Below are 19,541 nucleotides of genomic sequence, written 5' to 3'. Positions count from 1 at the left end.
AAAATCATAAACTCTAAAAAATTGCGTCCCCAGTGTTACAACTATCAGGGCATGACACCTGACGCTACTAAAACACTGACTCATGAGCTAGTCCTCACCGAGTCGAACAACCGCTATCCTCAATCTGAAAATGACAACATGTAAGGGTGAGTCTCATCATAATTAACAAATGTTATACGGTTATAAAGTAATAACATATCACAGTTGCATCATTCACCCAATTGTTTCATAAACAGACATTCACAACAAATCAAACCAAAATCAATACATCATTAACATTTACAACACTGGAATACATCCAATCATGTTATAAATTATGCATATGTATGAACTGACACTATGTATGTGGTACCAACATCATCAAATGGGAATAACCCATGACCGATCCAACATCGTCCAAGATACGGCCCTGCCAGCATAGATTCCACACGATGGGAATCATGCCCTTCACTGATCCAACACACCCTTATGGATACAGTATCATCAATGAACATGAATGAATGCAACATATACAACATACTTCTACTATCATCATCATCAATCATCAACATCATCATCATCATTCAAGTATGTTCATATATATTAACATCATTCAATCACAATTCCATAATCATCATATATAAAACATACACGTATTTGCATCAATCATCATACTCAATAAGAATAGCATACATGTATTTTCATCATTCTAAAAACCGATCAATCATCATCATATAGATTATCCTACAAGGTTCGTTTAGCTCAAAACGGCGCATCAAACGGACCAACGGTTAAAAAGTTATGCCTCTTTGAACTTTTAAAAATATCTCAAAACACCAACAGCACGCGGCGCCATCACCAGTTCGCGGCGCGAACTGAGCGTCCCAAAAATTCATTGGCTCTCTGCCAAGCTATTCGCGGCGGAAACATCTACCCGCGGCGCGAAACGAGAAAAAGTTACGCCTTCGCGGCGCGAACACAGGTACGCGGCGCGACCTGAGCGTATCACAACTTCCTGGCATTCTGCCCACCTGTTCACGGCGCCACCCTGTGCACGCGGCGCGAACCGGCGATTTCAGAAACCCCAACCTGCAGAAAACAGCATTCTATGCATTCCAAACACACCCAATTCATACCAGTACGAACCTAGAGAAATAGAATGCACAAACAACACAAAATACGTCTCATAATATACCAATTACACATCAATTGAGACCATAACAACACAGACATCATAGATTCAAACATAGAGATCAAACATCATACAATTGACTCAATCCCTAAACCTATCATATGACTCGATCGACCCGAATTCCACATCTATTCAGTATTATCAACCCCTAATCCGATAATAGATGATAATCAGATAAGTCCCCCCTTACCTTAGACAAATTTCTTGATTCTTGGTCTCTCCCTCTACCGTTCTCCTTCCCGTTCCTCGTTCCTCAGACTTCTGTTCTTTCACGTTCTTTCTTTCTTCCCAATTCCAATTATTTTATGAAAATAATAATAATATTAGTAAAGGGCCTTCCTATATCACACCCCTCCCTTTTACTATTTCTCACATGGCCCAAATGCCATAAACCATTATTTATTTATTATTTTCACAAAATCCTTAATAATTCTAATTATTAATTCAATATTCTTGATTAAATTAATATTAAAATTATACGGGCGTTACAGATTACAAGTGCTACAAGAATAACAAATAAGCCTCTCACCCTAAATTAGGATTTGCAGTATGCAATGATGAGAGACTAGTATGCTATTTATAATTAAACCTAACATACTAAACTAATGAGTTTTTTCACAAATACCATTACAAGCCAACTTAGGGTACAAACTAACTTAAACAATTAGACATAACAAACATGTACAATTCGAAATACTAACAACCCTAGCATTTCAACACCCACATACTAGAACACACTTCGACTACAGTATGTAGGTGTTCGACACACTAGAGTTCGATCCAATTCTCACATAAACTCATATGACAATCAAATGTTTGTTTGATAACAGTTTTTTTATCAGAAATTTATAGTTTATTTTACTAATTCATAGCTTATTTTTCAAACGCTATTTCAATTAACGTTTTATCTTATAGTTTATATTTTGGTTCCTTTTTGCTCTTATTACTCAAATAAAACCCATTAATATCTTTTATAATTTATTTTAATTTAAAATAAAATAATTATATATTAAATGTTTTTTATGTCATTTTAATTTATCAACTAATTAAACTGATAATTTTATCAAACACTTCAATTAACTTATCCGCTATAAATCATTAGTCGTCAGCTATATACTACCAGTCATCAGCCACCTCATAAATTATAAGCCATTAGCTAACTTATTTGTCAACTACTATTTTTACTACACAAAGTCTAAAAGTCGTCACAAATTAACATATGTATATGTTATTTTCGTATTTCGAGACTTTTCTCTTTAAAAAAAATCAATATTTATTTATACTATCACTAACTTTTAAAATATTTTAAAAAAAAATCTTAAATTCAAAAGATTTTTTAAAACCTTTAAATCATTTTTAATTAAACCTTAAATGATTAAACAATTTGTAACTAGATTCATGAATTAGTTGCAAACCACCTTAAAATATTAAATGACAACATCTCTCACACATTTCTAGAATCAAACAATATTTTATCAATAATTTACATTTGGAAACATCATTAAAATATCATAAAACAAGAGTTTGATCCTCACGCGCCACATCCGAAACTATGGAAACAAAACTCAATTGAGAGAAACTGCAACCTCTGCCAACCAGAGGGAAAACTACGTATGCAGACAAGTTACACAAAAAATACAATTTTTTAAAAACCTCAAAATAAAAAAACATTAAAAAAAAGTTAGAGAGAGAAAGATAGAGTTTTAGAGAGAGAAAGTTCTAGAGAGAGAGAGAGAGAGAGAGAGAGAGAGAGAGAGAGAGAGAGAGAGAGAGAGCACTTTACCACTTTTATACGCAGCACGCATCCATCTTAACAAAACACAAGCTACAAACAAAGAGTGTTGTGTTTGTTCTTCAACACAAACAACAACAACATCAAAACTCTCTCTCTTTCTCTCTCTAACATTCATGTCTTTCTTCTCCATTAACTTCTTCAACTCTATCAACCTCAACATGTCACACAACATCACACAAAACAACAAACTTTAAGGTGCTCTCAACTTGTTCATGTTTTTTTTTTTTCTTAATGTTTTTTTTTTGAATAAATAACATGCTTTTATGTCATGATTTTTTTGTAGTTTTGGTTTTCATTTTTCAAAATGATTACCCCACTAAAAAAATCACTTTTTTTCAAATGGGTTTTGTTCAATTTTCATAAAGAATCTAAATTTGCTTAATTTCTAAGCTTAGTTTGTGGATTTGTGAAAAAACCCCAAAACCCATTTTTGAAAACTTAAAAAAAAATCATTTTTTTTTAATTTGAAATGAAATAGGTTTATGGGGTAGTGGATTTTGTGGGGGAGAGGGTAAGAAGAGAACAAAGTTGCAAACTTTAAGGTCTTTTGATTTTTGATGTCTTTGGGGACATTTAGGTTTATATTGGTTTTGTGGTCACTCTTTATTATTATTCTCGTTCTTGTTTCATGTTCAAATTGTTACCTTTTTTTTGTGTTGTTTAGATGAAGTTACCTTTTGAGGAATTTCAAGTGAAGGGAGTGTTGGATTATTTCTCTTCAACTTCAAATTCAACTTCAACTTCTTCAACAGCTTCAGATTCATTTTCATTGCTTTTGAATCAACAACAACAACAGCAACATCAGAATTGGACAACGTTGGACAAACAAGATTATTGCTATGTGGAGCCTACTTCTGTTCTTGATTCAAGAAGAAGCCCTAGTCCACCGATTTCATCTTCAACAATGTCATCTTCTCTTGGTAGTGGTTCAAACAACAACAACACTTCGATGGTAGTTTCGGAGAATCTCGCCCGTCTTTCAAACTCGAACTCGAACGAAGAAGGGTTCGAGAACAGCGAAGAGAAATGTAGTGGTGGTGGTGGTGGTATGAGAATGGAGGATTGGGAGGGGCAAGATCAGTCTCTTTTGAGGTTAATCATGGGAGATGTTGAAGACCCTTCTGCTGGTTTGAACAAAATCTTACAAAACAGTGGTTGTGGTTCTGGAAACGCCGATTTTCATGGCGGTTTCGGTGTTTTGGAACATCATCAGCAACAACAACAAGGTTTGAACATGGACCCTTCTGTTGGGAATTACAATGTTTTTCCTTTCAATGCTGAGAATTTGGATAGTCACAATGTGAAACCTGGTCATGAATCTATGTTTGGTAACTATCCCATGTTGACATCGTCATCGACAACTTCCGGTGTGTTTTGTTCTCAGCAGCAGCAACAAGGGTTCGGCGTTGTGGATGAGAAGCCTCAAGTTATTAACCCTAATTTTATGATGAATCATAATCAAGTTCAATTTGCTGATAATCCGTCGTTCTTTGTTCCATTGCCATTTCCTCAAGTGCAAGAGCAACAAGTTTTTTCTTCTCAGAATCAGTTGAAACGGCCGCTTTTCGATGCGGTTGGACACAATTATCCGGTACCAAGGTTACCGCTTCTGGATTCTGGTCAAGAAATGTTTGCTCGGAGGCATCAGCAGCAGCATCAGCAAACACAGCTTCCATTGTTTCCAAATCATCATCTGCAGCAGCACCAGCACCAGCAATCGCCGGGTGTTCCCTTTGCGAAGCAGCAGAAGATGAGTTCTACTACTACCGCCGGAGACGATGCAAGCAATCAGGTTCAGCAGAGTATATTTGATCAACTATACAAAACTGCCGAGCTGATAGAAGCTGGTAATCCGGTTCAAGCGCAAGGGATATTGGCGCGGCTCAATCACCAGCTCTCACCAATTGGTAAGCCTTTTCATAGGGCTGCTTTTTACACTAAGGAAGCTTTACAACTAATGCTTCATTCAAACAGTAACAACAATCTCAATGCTTTTTCGCCGATTAATTTCATATTCAAAATCGGTGCTTACAAGTCTTTTTCCGAGATATCGCCTGTTCTTCAGTTTGCCAACTTTACTTGTAATCAAGCCCTCATCGAAGCCTTGGAAAGGTTCGATCGAATTCATGTTATCGATTTCGATATCGGGTTTGGAGTACAATGGTCTTCTTTTATGCAAGAGCTTGTGTTAAGAGGTAACGGTACACCTTCTCTTAAGATTACCGCAGTTGTTTCGCCCTCGTCTTGCAACGAGATTGAGCTCAATTTCACCCGAGAAAATTTGAGTCAGTATGCGAAAGATCTCAACATGCAGTTTGAGTTCAACGCTTTGCACATCGAATCATTAAGCTCTCCGTCATTTCCTCTACCGGGTCATTTATTCGATAGCAACGAGGCCGTTGGTGTGAACTTTCCTGTTTCAAGTTTCTTAAACCATCCATCATGTTTCCCTCTGGCCCTCCACTTTCTCAAGCAGCTGAGGCCAAAAGTTATCGTCACACTGGACAAAAACTCCGACCGAATCGACGCGCCTCTTCCAACCAACACTGTTCATGTTCTTCAATCTTACTCGTCCTTGCTCGAATCACTAGATGCTGTTAACGTGAACCTCGACGTACTCCAAAAGATCGAGCGTCATTTCATTCAACCAACCATCAACAAAATTGTCCTCGGCCACAACAATCGCTCCCCCGACAAGCTACCTCCATGGAGGAACATGTTTCTTCAATCCGGCTTCTCTCCGTTCACATTCAGCAACTTCACGGAAGCGCAAGCCGAGTGTTTGGTTCAACGGGCACCGGTGCGAGGGTTTCAAGTGGAAAGAAAGCCTTCATCTCTTGTTCTATGCTGGCAGAGGAAAGAACTCATCTCAATTTCAACTTGGAGATGCTAAGAAGAAGTGATTATTGATTGGTAACTTTTATGTTAAAGTTTTTATGTAATTGTTTGTGTAATTTTTAGGCTTATTTATGAAATCCATACCCTAATGTTTTGTTAACTAAATGGGTTGGTTTCTATGATTTCAAAACTCTATTATTAGTATTTATGTAAAAGCCTTAAATGTTTCTTTGTCATCTTGAACTCAAAAGCTTATTGCTTAGTAAGAAACAAACAATTTGGGCATGAATGAATGGTTTCTTTATGCTTTAGTTTTGTCTTAGGCCGTGTTTGGAAGAACTTATGAAAATAAACTTATAGTTTGTTCATTAGCTGCATCAAGTGTTTATATGAGCTTATGAAGTGGCTCGTGTTGTTATGGACCCTCTACGGTCGGTTGTAGACGGATAGATGAGAGAGAAACCTTGCAGTCTAACCGTCTGTAATCGGCCGGAGAGAATCCAAGTCCATATATTACTTGTGTTATATTATGTTGTTAGAAGGCATTGAATTTAATTTTGTGTATCTTTGATAGATTTAATTTGGTTTGATAGTTGTTGGATTGAGATTAGATAATTTAATTTTTTTTTCAAATTATGTGATTTTAGTCAACATTACATTGACACCAAAAGAAAATTTATGCATAATTATTGGTGAGATATTTTTAATTTATGTATTTGACCTAAATATAAAACTAGGTAATGATTGGGCAAGTTTTTTTTTTTTCTCCTAATGTCAAAATGTTGATAGATTAAAATAATTATACTTTATTTGTTAATTATTTATTATGGTCTTGTCTAGATGTAAATGCAATGTATTCATACGTTCATATAAAGAAACTTTCTGTGTAGCTGTCTTCAAGATAGAAATTTAACGAAACTGAATATATAAATCATTACTTTGACTATTTTAATTATTTTAAAATTTAAAACAAGAAATTATTAGGGGCAAGCCTAGTAGCTCTACTCGTATTGCTCTATTGGTATTTGGTATAGGCTAATTAAGTACTAGGGTAGATAAATTTTATCAGCCCGATTCAAACCGATTGATCCGTTGGTTATTGTGTAATCGGATTGGGTTGGATTATGTTTCAGGTTGATTTAGTTGTTTAATTTGGATATTGTAGGGTTATTTCGATCGGGTTCGGATGATTATTTTAAATCTGTCAAAAATTAAATCCGACCGAATTCAATTAATATTTAGTTTATTTATTTTTAGTACTATAAAACTAATATATTATAAAAATAAAAGTCACAGTATTGTCAGATTTTTATCATTTTATAGTTTAATGATATCGTTGTGTTATCACACTAATATAAGAACATGTCCTATCGTTGTGTTATCACACTAATATAAGAACATGTCCTATAAAATTTTAAATGTTATTTAACTTTGTAGTTTAAAGTATAATAATGACCAAAATAATTTCAATAATATTAGAAATGTTATCCCATAATAATAATCAATAATAAAAATTGTTATTTTTTAATTATTTTAAAATTTTGTTTATTTTTTAGTGAAATTTTATAAAAAAAATAGTCATTTTAATGAGTTTATTCCAATAAATATTAAACCGATAAAACCCACCCGACTTATCCACTTAACCGATTTAACCCAAATCAACGATAACCAAATTTTTTCCGATCGAAATAGTATCATTAAAATGAAACCGCGGTTTACGTTGAATTTAAGTTTTAGGCCCGATACCGATTTAAACCGACCGATTGTCCACCTCTATTAAGTACTAGTAATTGTTAAGTGAATTAAATGGATATAAACAGTTGTTTTAAAGTCTAATCTTTAATGATAAATATTTATTTATTAATATAAAGTGTTGCTATTTATAAATCAAGAATTTTAACAATTGATAAAAATATTATTTAATATTTATTTATTTACTACCATCTATGCAAGATAGTTTGAAATGACGTTACTTAGCTATTATATCAATTTAAGTATAAATCAAAAAAAAAAAATTAAAAATATCGTGTTTGATTCGGATGTGTTTGAACTATTTTTTAAGAGAATCATGTGGTTCGATTTGTGATTTATATTTTAAAATTTCAATCAAATTAAACTGGATTGTATTATGTTACAAAATTTCACAAACTAGTATGTATTTTTTAAAATTAAATAACAAGGATGTCAACGGGGTAGAGAATGTTCGAAGGATGCTTTCCCGCTCCCCGCCACACCTCTCAGTTTATTTTCCATCTCCAACGCCACGGTGGGATATTTTCTCTCATCTCTATCTCCACAGATTCCGACGAAGATCCACAGAGACCGAATCTTAAGAAATATACTTGTTGATCAAAACTATGAACATATATTAGAAGAGTAATTACCATAAGCACAATGAACAAAAAAAATGGTTGTTGTGGTGATGATGATGAGAACGGAGATGATGATAAATGGAGGAGACAAAGATAATTGAGAAAAGAAAATGAGAAGACGGTGTGTATATTTTATGTATTGAGTGCACTTTCTAGAGTTAGGTACTTGGATAGTGAAACAATACATTATACAATAACACATAAAAACAAAATGTTACACTAATGACTATTTATTTTCTAATACATTAATATTTTTATGTAAACTTTTATAATTATATATTATATAATATATAAAATATAAAAGTTAAATAATATGGCCGGAGTCGAGGAATCCACGGAGCGAGGTACTTTTTCAATCCCCACCACAAAATGTCATATGGAGAACTTTTCTCTCCATGCCCGTTTCCGCGAGGAAGAAAATCTCCAACTTCGATGCTTCAAATAGATAATTTCCACAAGAATTTCTATTAACAGATGTAAATTGACATTCCTAATATATATATATATATATATATATATATATATATATATATATATATATATATATATATATATATATATATATATATATATATATATATATATATATATATATATATATATATATATATATATATATATATATATATATATATATATATATATATATATATATATATATATATATATATATAGAGCAATGCTATGTTTACACCCCTTTTCTACACCAAATAATTTTACACCGTATATATATACTTCTTTTATCACAGCACAATTGCCAAAGCTAGAAAAGAAATTATTAAAATATTAATTAGTATGTACTTATGATCTGATTTATGGTGTAAGTGTACACTTTAGTGTACAAGTAGCATTTCTCATATATATATATATATATATATATATATATATATATATATATATATATATATATATATATATATATATATATATATATATATATATATATATATATATATATATATATATATTCGTTTCTCTCTCTCCACGTATATTCAGAAACATTAATATATATTTATACCAGTCAAAATTATATTATATTATCTATTAAATAAATATAGTAAATAGTCTAATGCATCACCTACCAAATATAAAGTATATAGTCTAATGCATCACCTACCAAATATAAAGAATTAAAAATATATTATATCGTCTGGTCTAACATTAAAACATTTAAGTCTTAAAATTGTGCTCCTCTCAAAGTATTGTCTAATAAAAAAATATTGTATCGTCCTATAGTATTTTATACAATGATAACTACTTTTGCAAGTCATACACACTATTCACTATTAATATTTAATATGTGAATTTTACCACTAGTTCTCTGTAACAAAACAAATGAATATATATTTTTGAATTATATTTTGTATCTATATCATATATATAGTAATGACTGTTTAAAAATACATAAATGTAGGTACAAGATTTTATATTTATATAAAACGAAAATATGGGTAAATATTGCCAAAAAGTTTTTCAATATGTATTTTTATAAATGTGAATCTAAAGCAGGGCTTGAATTCTTAATTTTAAAATTTACTTCGAAAATAAATAACAATAGTGCCTCCCACTATCACCACTTTCTCAACTTATAAAAATTAAAGTCAATATTTTATTTATTTATGAATCCAATAATTATGTTTTTAAAATGAAAATATATCTCTTGTTCATTTGTCATGTTAATTAATTCTATTTCTTGTAAGTGACTCAATTTTCATTTCTTAAAAGGTTTTAGGAACAAGAAGATGCTTTGCCCCCTATGGTGTCTAAAGCTAAGTATCTGAAGGATCATATGTGCAAGGAATCACTTCCTTCTAAATGAAGATTGCAAACAAATATTAAAACATATTAAAAGAGGTTAATGAGAAATTGATGAAAAATGTGAGAAAATTGAAATTGGGCTTAAACATCTTATACAAATAGAAGACAAGGGATTGGGCCATTTGGGTTTATTTCCAGGCTTACTATTTTCACCCTATTGTCTGTACCTCCTACCCCCAAAATGAACTAAGCAAGATTTACCTTTCATTTTTCACAATTAAATATTTTTCTCTATTATTTTAAAACTTTTTACCGTTGAAAGCTCTTAAAAATCTAAAAAAACTAAAGATTGCATGAAAAACACGTGAAAGAATTCAAAAGTAGCCACGTCAAAATTCAGCCACTTATAGACTAAATTTGAATATATGGAATGTAAACATTTTCATGGGTACAAATTTTATAGATTAAATGTATAGGTGATTCAATGTACATGTCTACATGTCTAGACAAATGAAGTGATACAATTACAATCAAACTATAAATGAATTACACATATGTGATAAATTAAATTACACGCACATAAATTAAATATAGACAAAACATCAAAATAAATAGACATCGACTGTAATAAAATTTTAGATATGAAACTCAAACTATTTTATTGAAAACATATTATTCATCTAAGGATATGGAAGTAAATTATGTATAAATCTGCTAGTCAATTAAAACATGGATATCCAAAAAGGAGACCACATGGATCTACAAGATAAACATATTTGTCCTACTTTTCTCTATTTCTTCTTGACCACTTCAAAGATATTGTTAAAACAGTAACGCAAATACAGATCATAGTATAAAGAAACACTAAAAAACTTTGTTCACGCAATTTGACCAAATTACCTCGTTTGCGACTATAGAGTAGATATAGTTTCCTTTATTATGTCTTGTGAATTTCATATAGATTACATAATACGAAGTTTTAGTTAATCTGAAAATCCTAATCTCAAGTTTCCCTCAACAAACAATTCTCTCAACCCATAATTATCTTAACAATATGAGCTATTCTCTCAACAACCTATAGTTATCTCAACAACCCATTATTATCTTAACAATATGAGTTATACTTTCAACAACTTATAGTTATATCAACAACCCATAATTATCTCGACAATATGAGCCATATTCAACAATCACCACCTTGGCGAATATCAAACCCTTATAAACACTTCTTGCATAGTAATTCGTCTTGGAAATTGGGGAGGTACACCTCTTGCTTAACACTGAGAAACATGTAATAAGTGCAAATAGTGTTTGAACTTGTCACTGGCGACTGGCTTGGTTAACGTATCAACTGCATTCTCTGAAGTGTGAATCTTTTGAAGTAATATCTATCCGGACGCCAACAACTCCCTGATTTTGTGGAACATCACATCAATATGCTTGGTCTTAACATGATACACCTGATTGTTCACCAAATAGATAACACTCTGACTATCACAATGCAACTGAAATCCATCTTGCCCAACACCTAACTCTTTCACTAACCCTGTAAGCCACAATGGTTCCTTGGCAGCTTCAGCTACTTCCATGAATTCTGCTTGAGTTGTAGACACAGTTACTATAGATTCAATAGATGATTTCCAGCATATAGCCCCCCGCAAGAGTAAAGACATACCATGTTGTAGAACTCCTATCATCTAAATCACATGCACAGTCAGAATCCACATATGCCACAATTGATGGAATACCCCACTCCATGCTGAACATGATACCACAATCTGTTGTACCCTTCTAGTACCTTAGGGTTCACTTGACTACTTTCCAATGTTGCTTCCCTGGCTTGGACAAGAACTGCACACTTGACTAACTACTTGTGCCAAATCGGGTCTAGTGCAAATCATAATATACATCAAACAACAAACTGCACTGGCATAAGGAATTTTAGACATAACTTCAATCTCAAAGTCTTTCTTCGGACATTGTTCCAAAGAGAGCTTAAAATGATTTGCCAATGGAGTACTCAACGAATTTTCTTTGCTCATGTTAAATATGTTCAAAATGCCTTTGACATAGATTTTCTGAGACAACCATAATTTACTATCTCCCTTGTCCCTGTGAATTTCCATCTTAAGAATCTTCTTTGCAGCACCTAGATCCTTCATATCAAACTCCTTACCCAACTTGCTCTTTAACTCATTTACATCATACAAATGGTTGGTAGTAATCAACATATGATCAACATGAAGTAACAAGAAATTAAAAGAACCATCATCAAGGCTCCTCACATAAGCACAATAATCATAATCACACCTTCTATAGCCAATTTGGAGCATATATGAATCAAAGAGCTTGTACCACTTCCTTGGAGACTGCTTCAAGCCATACAAAGACCTCTTCGATTTACAACCAAGTTTTCTATGTCTAGTATCATTGAATTCCTCTGGATGCTCCATGTAGATATGCTCATCTAAATTACCACGGAGGAAAACTGTTTTCACACCATATGCTCTAAATGCCTATCCCTGTTGGCTACCAGGGCTAATACTTCTCTAATAGAATTGTGTCGAACGATTGAACTGAAAATCTCATCATAATCAATCCCATTCTGCTGTGAATACCCATTTGCTACTAGTAAACCTTGAACTTTTCCCCTTCTTTTTCTGTCACTACTGGCTTTTTCTTGTACACCCACTTGCAACCAATGACTCTCTTTTCCTGTTGCATCTCAACAAGATCCAATGCTTCATTCTTTTTCAAGGACACCATCTGCTCCACCATAACACCCATCCACTTATCTTTCTCCTAGCTAGCCATAGCCTCTCAAAAAGTTGAAGGGTATCCTGAGCTGGTAAGAATAGATATGTTGCTAAGTCTTTAAATCCATATCTCACTGGTTGGGTAATACGACGAGGCTCCCTATCACGCTCAAGTGTATAGTCTTGTACTCTTGCTGAATCTTGCACTCCACTTGAATATGAGCCTAGTAAATCCTGCTGTTGGGCTACAATCTGCCTTGGACTCATAGGTGGCTCCTCAATTTCCACTTGAATCCTGTCCTGACTGAAATTTTACACCCCAATATTTGACACAACTATCAAATCTGACTGTTTCAACATCGAATGCTTATCAAATATACCATATTTTCTGACGAACACCTTTCTCTTAACCGGATGGTCTGGATCCCACAACTTGTACCCCTTCACACCTTTATTGTTGCCAATAAAGATGCACTAATTTGACTTTGGGTCAAGTTTAGACCGATCTTCACTAGAAATTCGCATATATGTTGGAAATTCAAAAATCCTCAAATTACTCAGATCAACGGGGTTACCTGTCCCCACCTTCTCTGCCACTTTTCCATCCAATGAAGCTCATGGTGATCTGTTGTCTAGATAGCATGCCATATTGATTGTTTCTGCTCAGAATACTTTTGAAAGACTAACATTCAACCGAAGGCACCTTGCCTTCTCTGTTAGAGTTCTACTCATCCTCTCAGCAACACCATTCTGCTGTGATGTTTTTCTCACAAAAAAGTGCCTCTGGATACCATTCTCCTCACAAGAATGCATGAAATTCCTGTTAGTGTATTCAGTTCCATTATGACACCGTAGATACTTTATTTTTTTCCCTGTCTGGTTCTCAACCTCTACCTTCCATAATTTGAACTTGGAAAATACCTCAGATTTATATTTCATAAAACAAACCCAAAACTTACGAGAAAAGTCATTAGTGAATATCACAAAGCACATGGAACCTCCAACAGAGGCTCTTTCCTAGGCCCCCAAACATTCGAGTGGATATAGTCTAAGGTCCCCTAGGTCTTGCGTTGCTCGGTCTTGAAACGAACTCTACATTGCGAACACCCTTCAGCAAATTCTTTTTATGTTGTTCCATCATCCCATGTTCACTGAGATGACCTAAGCGCATGCGCCACAGTTCGGTTGCATCATTATCAGTTTCAACAGATGCCATATCACCCATAATTATGCCCCTAACAACTTATAAATGTTTCCAGCAGTACTCCTTGCCGTCATCATTGTTATTGCACCCTCGCTAACCCTCATGATACCTCTATCTCCATCTGACCGGAATGAATAACCATTCGCTTGAAGATTACCAAGAGAAATAAATTTTTTTCCTCAATTCTGGAACATAATGTACCTCACGTAACGTGTGCACGCCACCATCATCCAAAGCAATTTTAATTTCCCCTTTCTAGTGATGGTACAAGTTTTATCATCACATAAATAGATAAAACCAAAATCACCCGATTTTAATTTATTCATGGGCGTCTTGAACCTATATTGAATTTCCAATTTATTCCACACATCCTCTAGAGTTGTGAGGTCCAGGATATGATTCATCACATCATCAGAAACACAAAGTCTTATTAAACCTACAACCTTCTCCTTCATCTTATTCCAATCAACGGTTGCAATGTCTGTCGCTTTCTCATCATGAAGCGCCTTCTGTAAACCTTGCTGAGCCAACAAATCCTTAACCCTCATTTGTCATAAACCAAAATTGCCCGTTCTATCGAATCGAGTCACTTCAAATTTTGCACCTCCGAGATTAAGCGTTATTTGATACCAATTGTTAGAATAGTAACGCGAATATATATCAGAGTATAGAGAAACACATAAAAACTTTGTTCACGCTGTTTGTCCAAATTACCTACATCTGTGACTATAAAGTAGCTATAGTTCCCTTTATTATATCTTGTGAATTGCATATAGATTATAGTGTTACAAGCCATACATATAATACGAGGTTTTAGTTTATTGAAAACCCTAATCCATAGTTTCTCTCAACAAACAATTATCTTTTCCCATAATTATCCATCTGAACAACCTATAGTTATCTTACCAACTCATAATTATCTCAACAATATGAGTTATACTCTCAATAACCCATAATTATCTCAATAATATGAGCCATATTCAACGATTACACAGTGAAAAGCGCACCACATTTTAGAACAACAACAAGACGAATGTCAAGATAATTTTGGTGATTAAGAAAACCAAGGAGCAATAATGCTTCTCCCAACCATGCACTCAGAAACCGAACTAGACTGAATGTGATATTGTTGCAAATAACTAAACCCCCCAACTCCTTGAACCGCCACTACTATAGACGCAAACTTGATATGACCGAAGAATAATCTAATGTTGCGTCAGTTTTAAGACGCATAAGCAGATCTGTTATAGACACTCTAAATCACTTATGCGTAAAAATTTTGAACTAATAATTCTAACCGATTAGACCCTCCTTGAGAATATGCTTGTAGGAAAACCAGACTCGGCAATTCAGAAATGTCCCCCTGCATTGCAAAATTGCATACCCACAAAACAACACCTAAACATAAACAAACGGCACAGGGACCCAAGCTAGATAAAACACCAAAAAGATATTTGAATTCTATAAGCTCCCAAGTCCTGCAGAACCGAAAGCAAAACCGAAGCACCCCTGAAAACTCTGAAAAAATACTCCAAAATTTGATGGTTGTTCTGCCTATTACCTCCGGGACTCCTGAAATTCCCCCACTAATCTGCAGCTTCAAAGATTTCACCTCTGTTTTAACACCGACTCAAAAGAAATAGAGTCAAACCCTAAACTACAATACTAGAAGCATTCCTTCGGATTCAATAACCATTGGTTTAGCGAATAGTTAAATTCTTTCAACTTGGATTTTAACCAATTCCAACTCATCACTTTTATATATTCGAACCAATCTTCTTTGTTTATAGTTAGTTGCATCACACTTTTGTATTGTTCCCAAATCATTCAAAACAATATTTAGTGTATTATACTAATGGTATAATTAGGGATGGCAAAATGGGCCGCTCGCTCCAACCCGCCTTTAGCCCGTAAAAAAAAGAGCGGGGCGGGCAAGCCTGCCAATTGGAAATGAGCATGAAAATCATGCCCTCCCCGCCAAGGTGGAGGGTTGGCGGAGGGCGGGCATACCTGCCTATTTTTTTAATTTATTTTTCATTTTTTAATTGATTAATAGACTTTATTTTATCTTTCAATTAGATTTTTCACTTATTTTTTAGAATAATTTTTTATAAAGCATATTTTTAACAAGTTTTACTTAAAAAAATTTGCATATATTCAAAAATATATGTATATAATAAAACCATTAAAAATTGGAATTACTAAAATTAACTAAAAAAATACGAACTTAAAGAGGACGGACTGAACGAATAGGCGAGACGGACTTTGACATCCTGCAGATTTCGGTGGAGCGAGCTTTGGTGTTCGACGGACTTTTGCGGAGTAGACTACAACGGGCCTAAAATCCCAACCTGCCATTTTTTGGCGGGTGCGGGGACCGATCCGGCAAGCCACAGCCTATTTTGCCAATCGTAAGTATCATACTATAGTGCAAACTTTTAGATGCAGGCTTTGGTCGAATTATGCTTAGAAATATGTTTATCCTTCTTACTGCATTTTATTTTATATGATGAATGCATGGCAAGGCATAATTATATAACTGTTTAATAAAGTATTTTATCATAACTATACGAGATAATCCAATCCAAGTGAACTCAACGCGCTAATCAGACACGCAAAGTTGAGCACGGCAAAACGAGATTGCGGCGACGAGGACGATGGTGCCAGCGAAACGAGATGGCGATGGCGAGAACCACAGCAGCAGTTAAATGAGACGGCAACAGCGAGCAAGATGATGGCGGTGGCCAGGTGAGACAGTGACAGGATGCACATGGTGGCAACAGCGAGAGAAAAAGTCGAGTCAAATTGATATGGATATTCAAATGGGCGTTTATGTTTGTTCCGAAACATATGTCACTTTTGTGTTTTTTTAATGATAGAGAAAATTAACACGTGTCTTTCTGCTTTTGGTGCTGTTGTGAATGCTATAGAACTTCAGGTGCAATGAGATAGAAGCTATTCCTAAATCAAAGGTATTCTCTTTGCTTTTGCTGGTTTGGATTTGATGAATCACTTGTTTGTGGAATTTAGTTGATGAAATTTAGTTGATGAACATATGAACACCCGAGAGCCGAGACAGTGAACTTCAACTCTGATGCTTATTACGTTCATCACTTGAACTACATTGTGATGATCTATATATATGATGCAGTGTTGTAGCAACTTCAATTTGCAGTTTAGTAACTTAAAATTGAGAAAAAGCTATTGCAAAGCAGGTAGAGAAACAGTGTTTCACTTGATTAGTTCAAATAATAATATTGATTGTGTGTAAAATTAACATGCATATTGAATTACCCAAAAAGCCGGTAGAGCATATAACACGTTCAAAGGACATTGGCACCTATCAAATCCATGTTTCTCTTTAGTCGGACCTGCATCAAATTTAATACGTGTCCAAATTAATTTATAGGGACTTCACTGAATGCTACAGGCCAATAATTGGTAATGTGTATTGAGAAAGCATATCTGGTTTTGCTTTTGAAAGAGTTACAAACAAATTTTAGAAGTTTTAGAAGTGTAAAATTGATTTTGAAGTGATTTTGAGATGTTTGATTATTCTACAGTAGAATTGATTCTGTCTCTGAAATTGATTCTACTTGAAGTTTGAATTTAAAACTTATGAGTTTAAACGAGTAAAGATCGTCTCCATTTTCTCAAAAGAAATGAAGATATCCATGACTATAGTTTTAATATATAAATATGTAATTAATGTCGCATCTTTTAGAAATGCGTGCAAATATATCTTTTGTTTATACTAAAACTATAGTAATGGACACCTCAATTTCTTTTGAGAAATGGAGAGGATTCTTACTCAGTTTAAACGTGATTTTTACACTAAAATTTATTGTTCAACTTACTTTTACATAAGTGTATTCAAACATAAATCAATTTTGCTAAATTCAATTATGTTAGAATCATGAAAATATTAAGTTGGAATTGTCGGGGACTGAGCAACCCGCGTGCAATTCCGAATTTGAAAAAGCTGGCTCAGCAGCACCGCCCGGATATTATATTTTTATCGGAAACGTTGTCTAGTAGTCGGAGATTGGAAACTATTCGAGTTACGCTGGAATTCGAAGCTTGCTTGGCTGTTGATGTGGAGGGGAGGAGTGGTGGTTTAGCTGTTTTGTGGAGGAAGACGGGATACTGTAGTGTGATTAATTTCTCCAGAAATTTCATTAATCTGGTTATTAAGGATGAGATTCGGGGTGACTGGCGGTTGTCGTGTTATTACGGTTTTCCTGAAAGAAATAGGAGAAGACTTGCGTGGGATATGCTAAGGGATATTTGTAATATGTCTAGTTTACCGTGGTGCATCATCGGTGACTTCAATGATCTTCTTTCGCAAGATGATAAACTTGGTTTGCACAATCATCCGAATTGGCTCTGTACGGGATTCCGACAAGCGGTGGGTGATTGCGATTTGTTTGATATAACTCTTGAAGGATATCAGTACACGTGGGTTAAGAGTAGAGGCACTGTGCATATGATTGAAGAAAGGTTGGATCGAGCTATGGCGACGCCGGGATGGTTAGAGTTGTTTCCTAATGTCTCGTTATCGAACCTCATAGCATCTCACTCTGACCACAGTCCTATCCTTCTATCCTGTGAATTACAGCAGCATAGTCAATATAAGAGGAAGTTCCGTTTTGAAAACAGTTGGCTTCACGAACCGGACGTCGACGAGGTTGTTCAGTTGGGATGGATGCAAGGTGAGAATATTGGAGTGGAAACTAGGCTTACTAACTGTGCAGAGAGTTTGGAGGTATGGAGTAGAGGTAGAAGAAGGAATGTGAAGGAAGAGATCGAGCGGCATAAAGTTACGATGGAAATGTTCAGGAGTGGGAATGATGAACAAGCGGCGGAGAGATTTCTCGAGGCTCAATCCGAGTATAATAAAGCTCTTATAAAAGAAGATCTGTATTGGAGACAACGTGCTAAAATGCACTGGCTTCGGGATGGTGATATGAACACCAAATTTTTCCATCAATCTGCTACTGTTAGAAATTTTTTTAAAAAGATTGAGGTGCTTAATAATGAAGATGGCAGTGAGGTTCGGGATCAAACAGTGCTCTGTGAGATTGCTAAGACTTACTTTGATGCATTGTTTCGGGTGGGGTCAGGAAGCTACGATCCGGTTCTTTCATTAATTCCGCAGAAGATTACCGAATGTGATAATGCTCAGCTGCTTCAGCCGTTGTCGTTTATGGAGGTTCGGGCAGCAATTTTTGAAATGCATCCAGACAAATCACCAGGGCCGGATGGTTTCAACCCGGTGTTCTATCAGGAATATTGGGAAATTTGTGGTGAGGATATATTCCAGGCAGCCTCGACTTGGCTTGAAAGAGGATTTTTCCCACCCTCCTTAAATGATACAAATATCTGCCTAATTCCTAAATGTGCTAATCCTAGAACAATGAAAGATTTCATGCCTATTTCACTTTGTAACGTGATATATAAGATCGTGGCGAAAGTTCTGGCGAATAAGCTTAAGAAAGTGCTGGATAAGTGTGTGTCTGAAGAACAATCGGCTTTTGTGGAAGGGAGATCTATTCTACATAATGCAATGATTGCAACAGAAATTATTCATTACCTCAAAAGAAAGACGGTTGGTAGGAAAGCGTCGTTGGCTCTAAAGATTGATATT

At 34.6% G+C, this 19,541-nt stretch overlaps 1 protein-coding gene across 1 annotated transcript; it reads left to right on the top strand.

The window, feature by feature from the left end:
- The first annotated feature begins 2,852 nt into the window (after positions 1-2,852).
- LOC131601455 (scarecrow-like protein 27) lies at positions 2,853-6,093 on the top strand. The gene is made up of 2 exons (XM_058873273.1): positions 2,853-3,161; positions 3,631-6,093. Exon 2 carries the CDS (start codon positions 3,631-3,633, stop codon positions 5,857-5,859), a length of 2,229 nt encoding a protein of 742 aa, XP_058729256.1. The 5' UTR covers positions 2,853-3,161; the 3' UTR covers positions 5,860-6,093.
- Positions 6,094-19,541: the final 13,448 nt, after the last annotated feature.

Source organism: Vicia villosa, linkage group LG5 (genome assembly GCF_029867415.1).
Source record: "Vicia villosa cultivar HV-30 ecotype Madison, WI linkage group LG5, Vvil1.0, whole genome shotgun sequence".
Lineage (NCBI taxonomy): Eukaryota > Viridiplantae > Streptophyta > Magnoliopsida > Fabales > Fabaceae > Vicia > Vicia villosa.
Note: the sequence above shows the minus strand (reverse complement) of the source record. Positions and strands in the feature narration are given on the sequence as shown.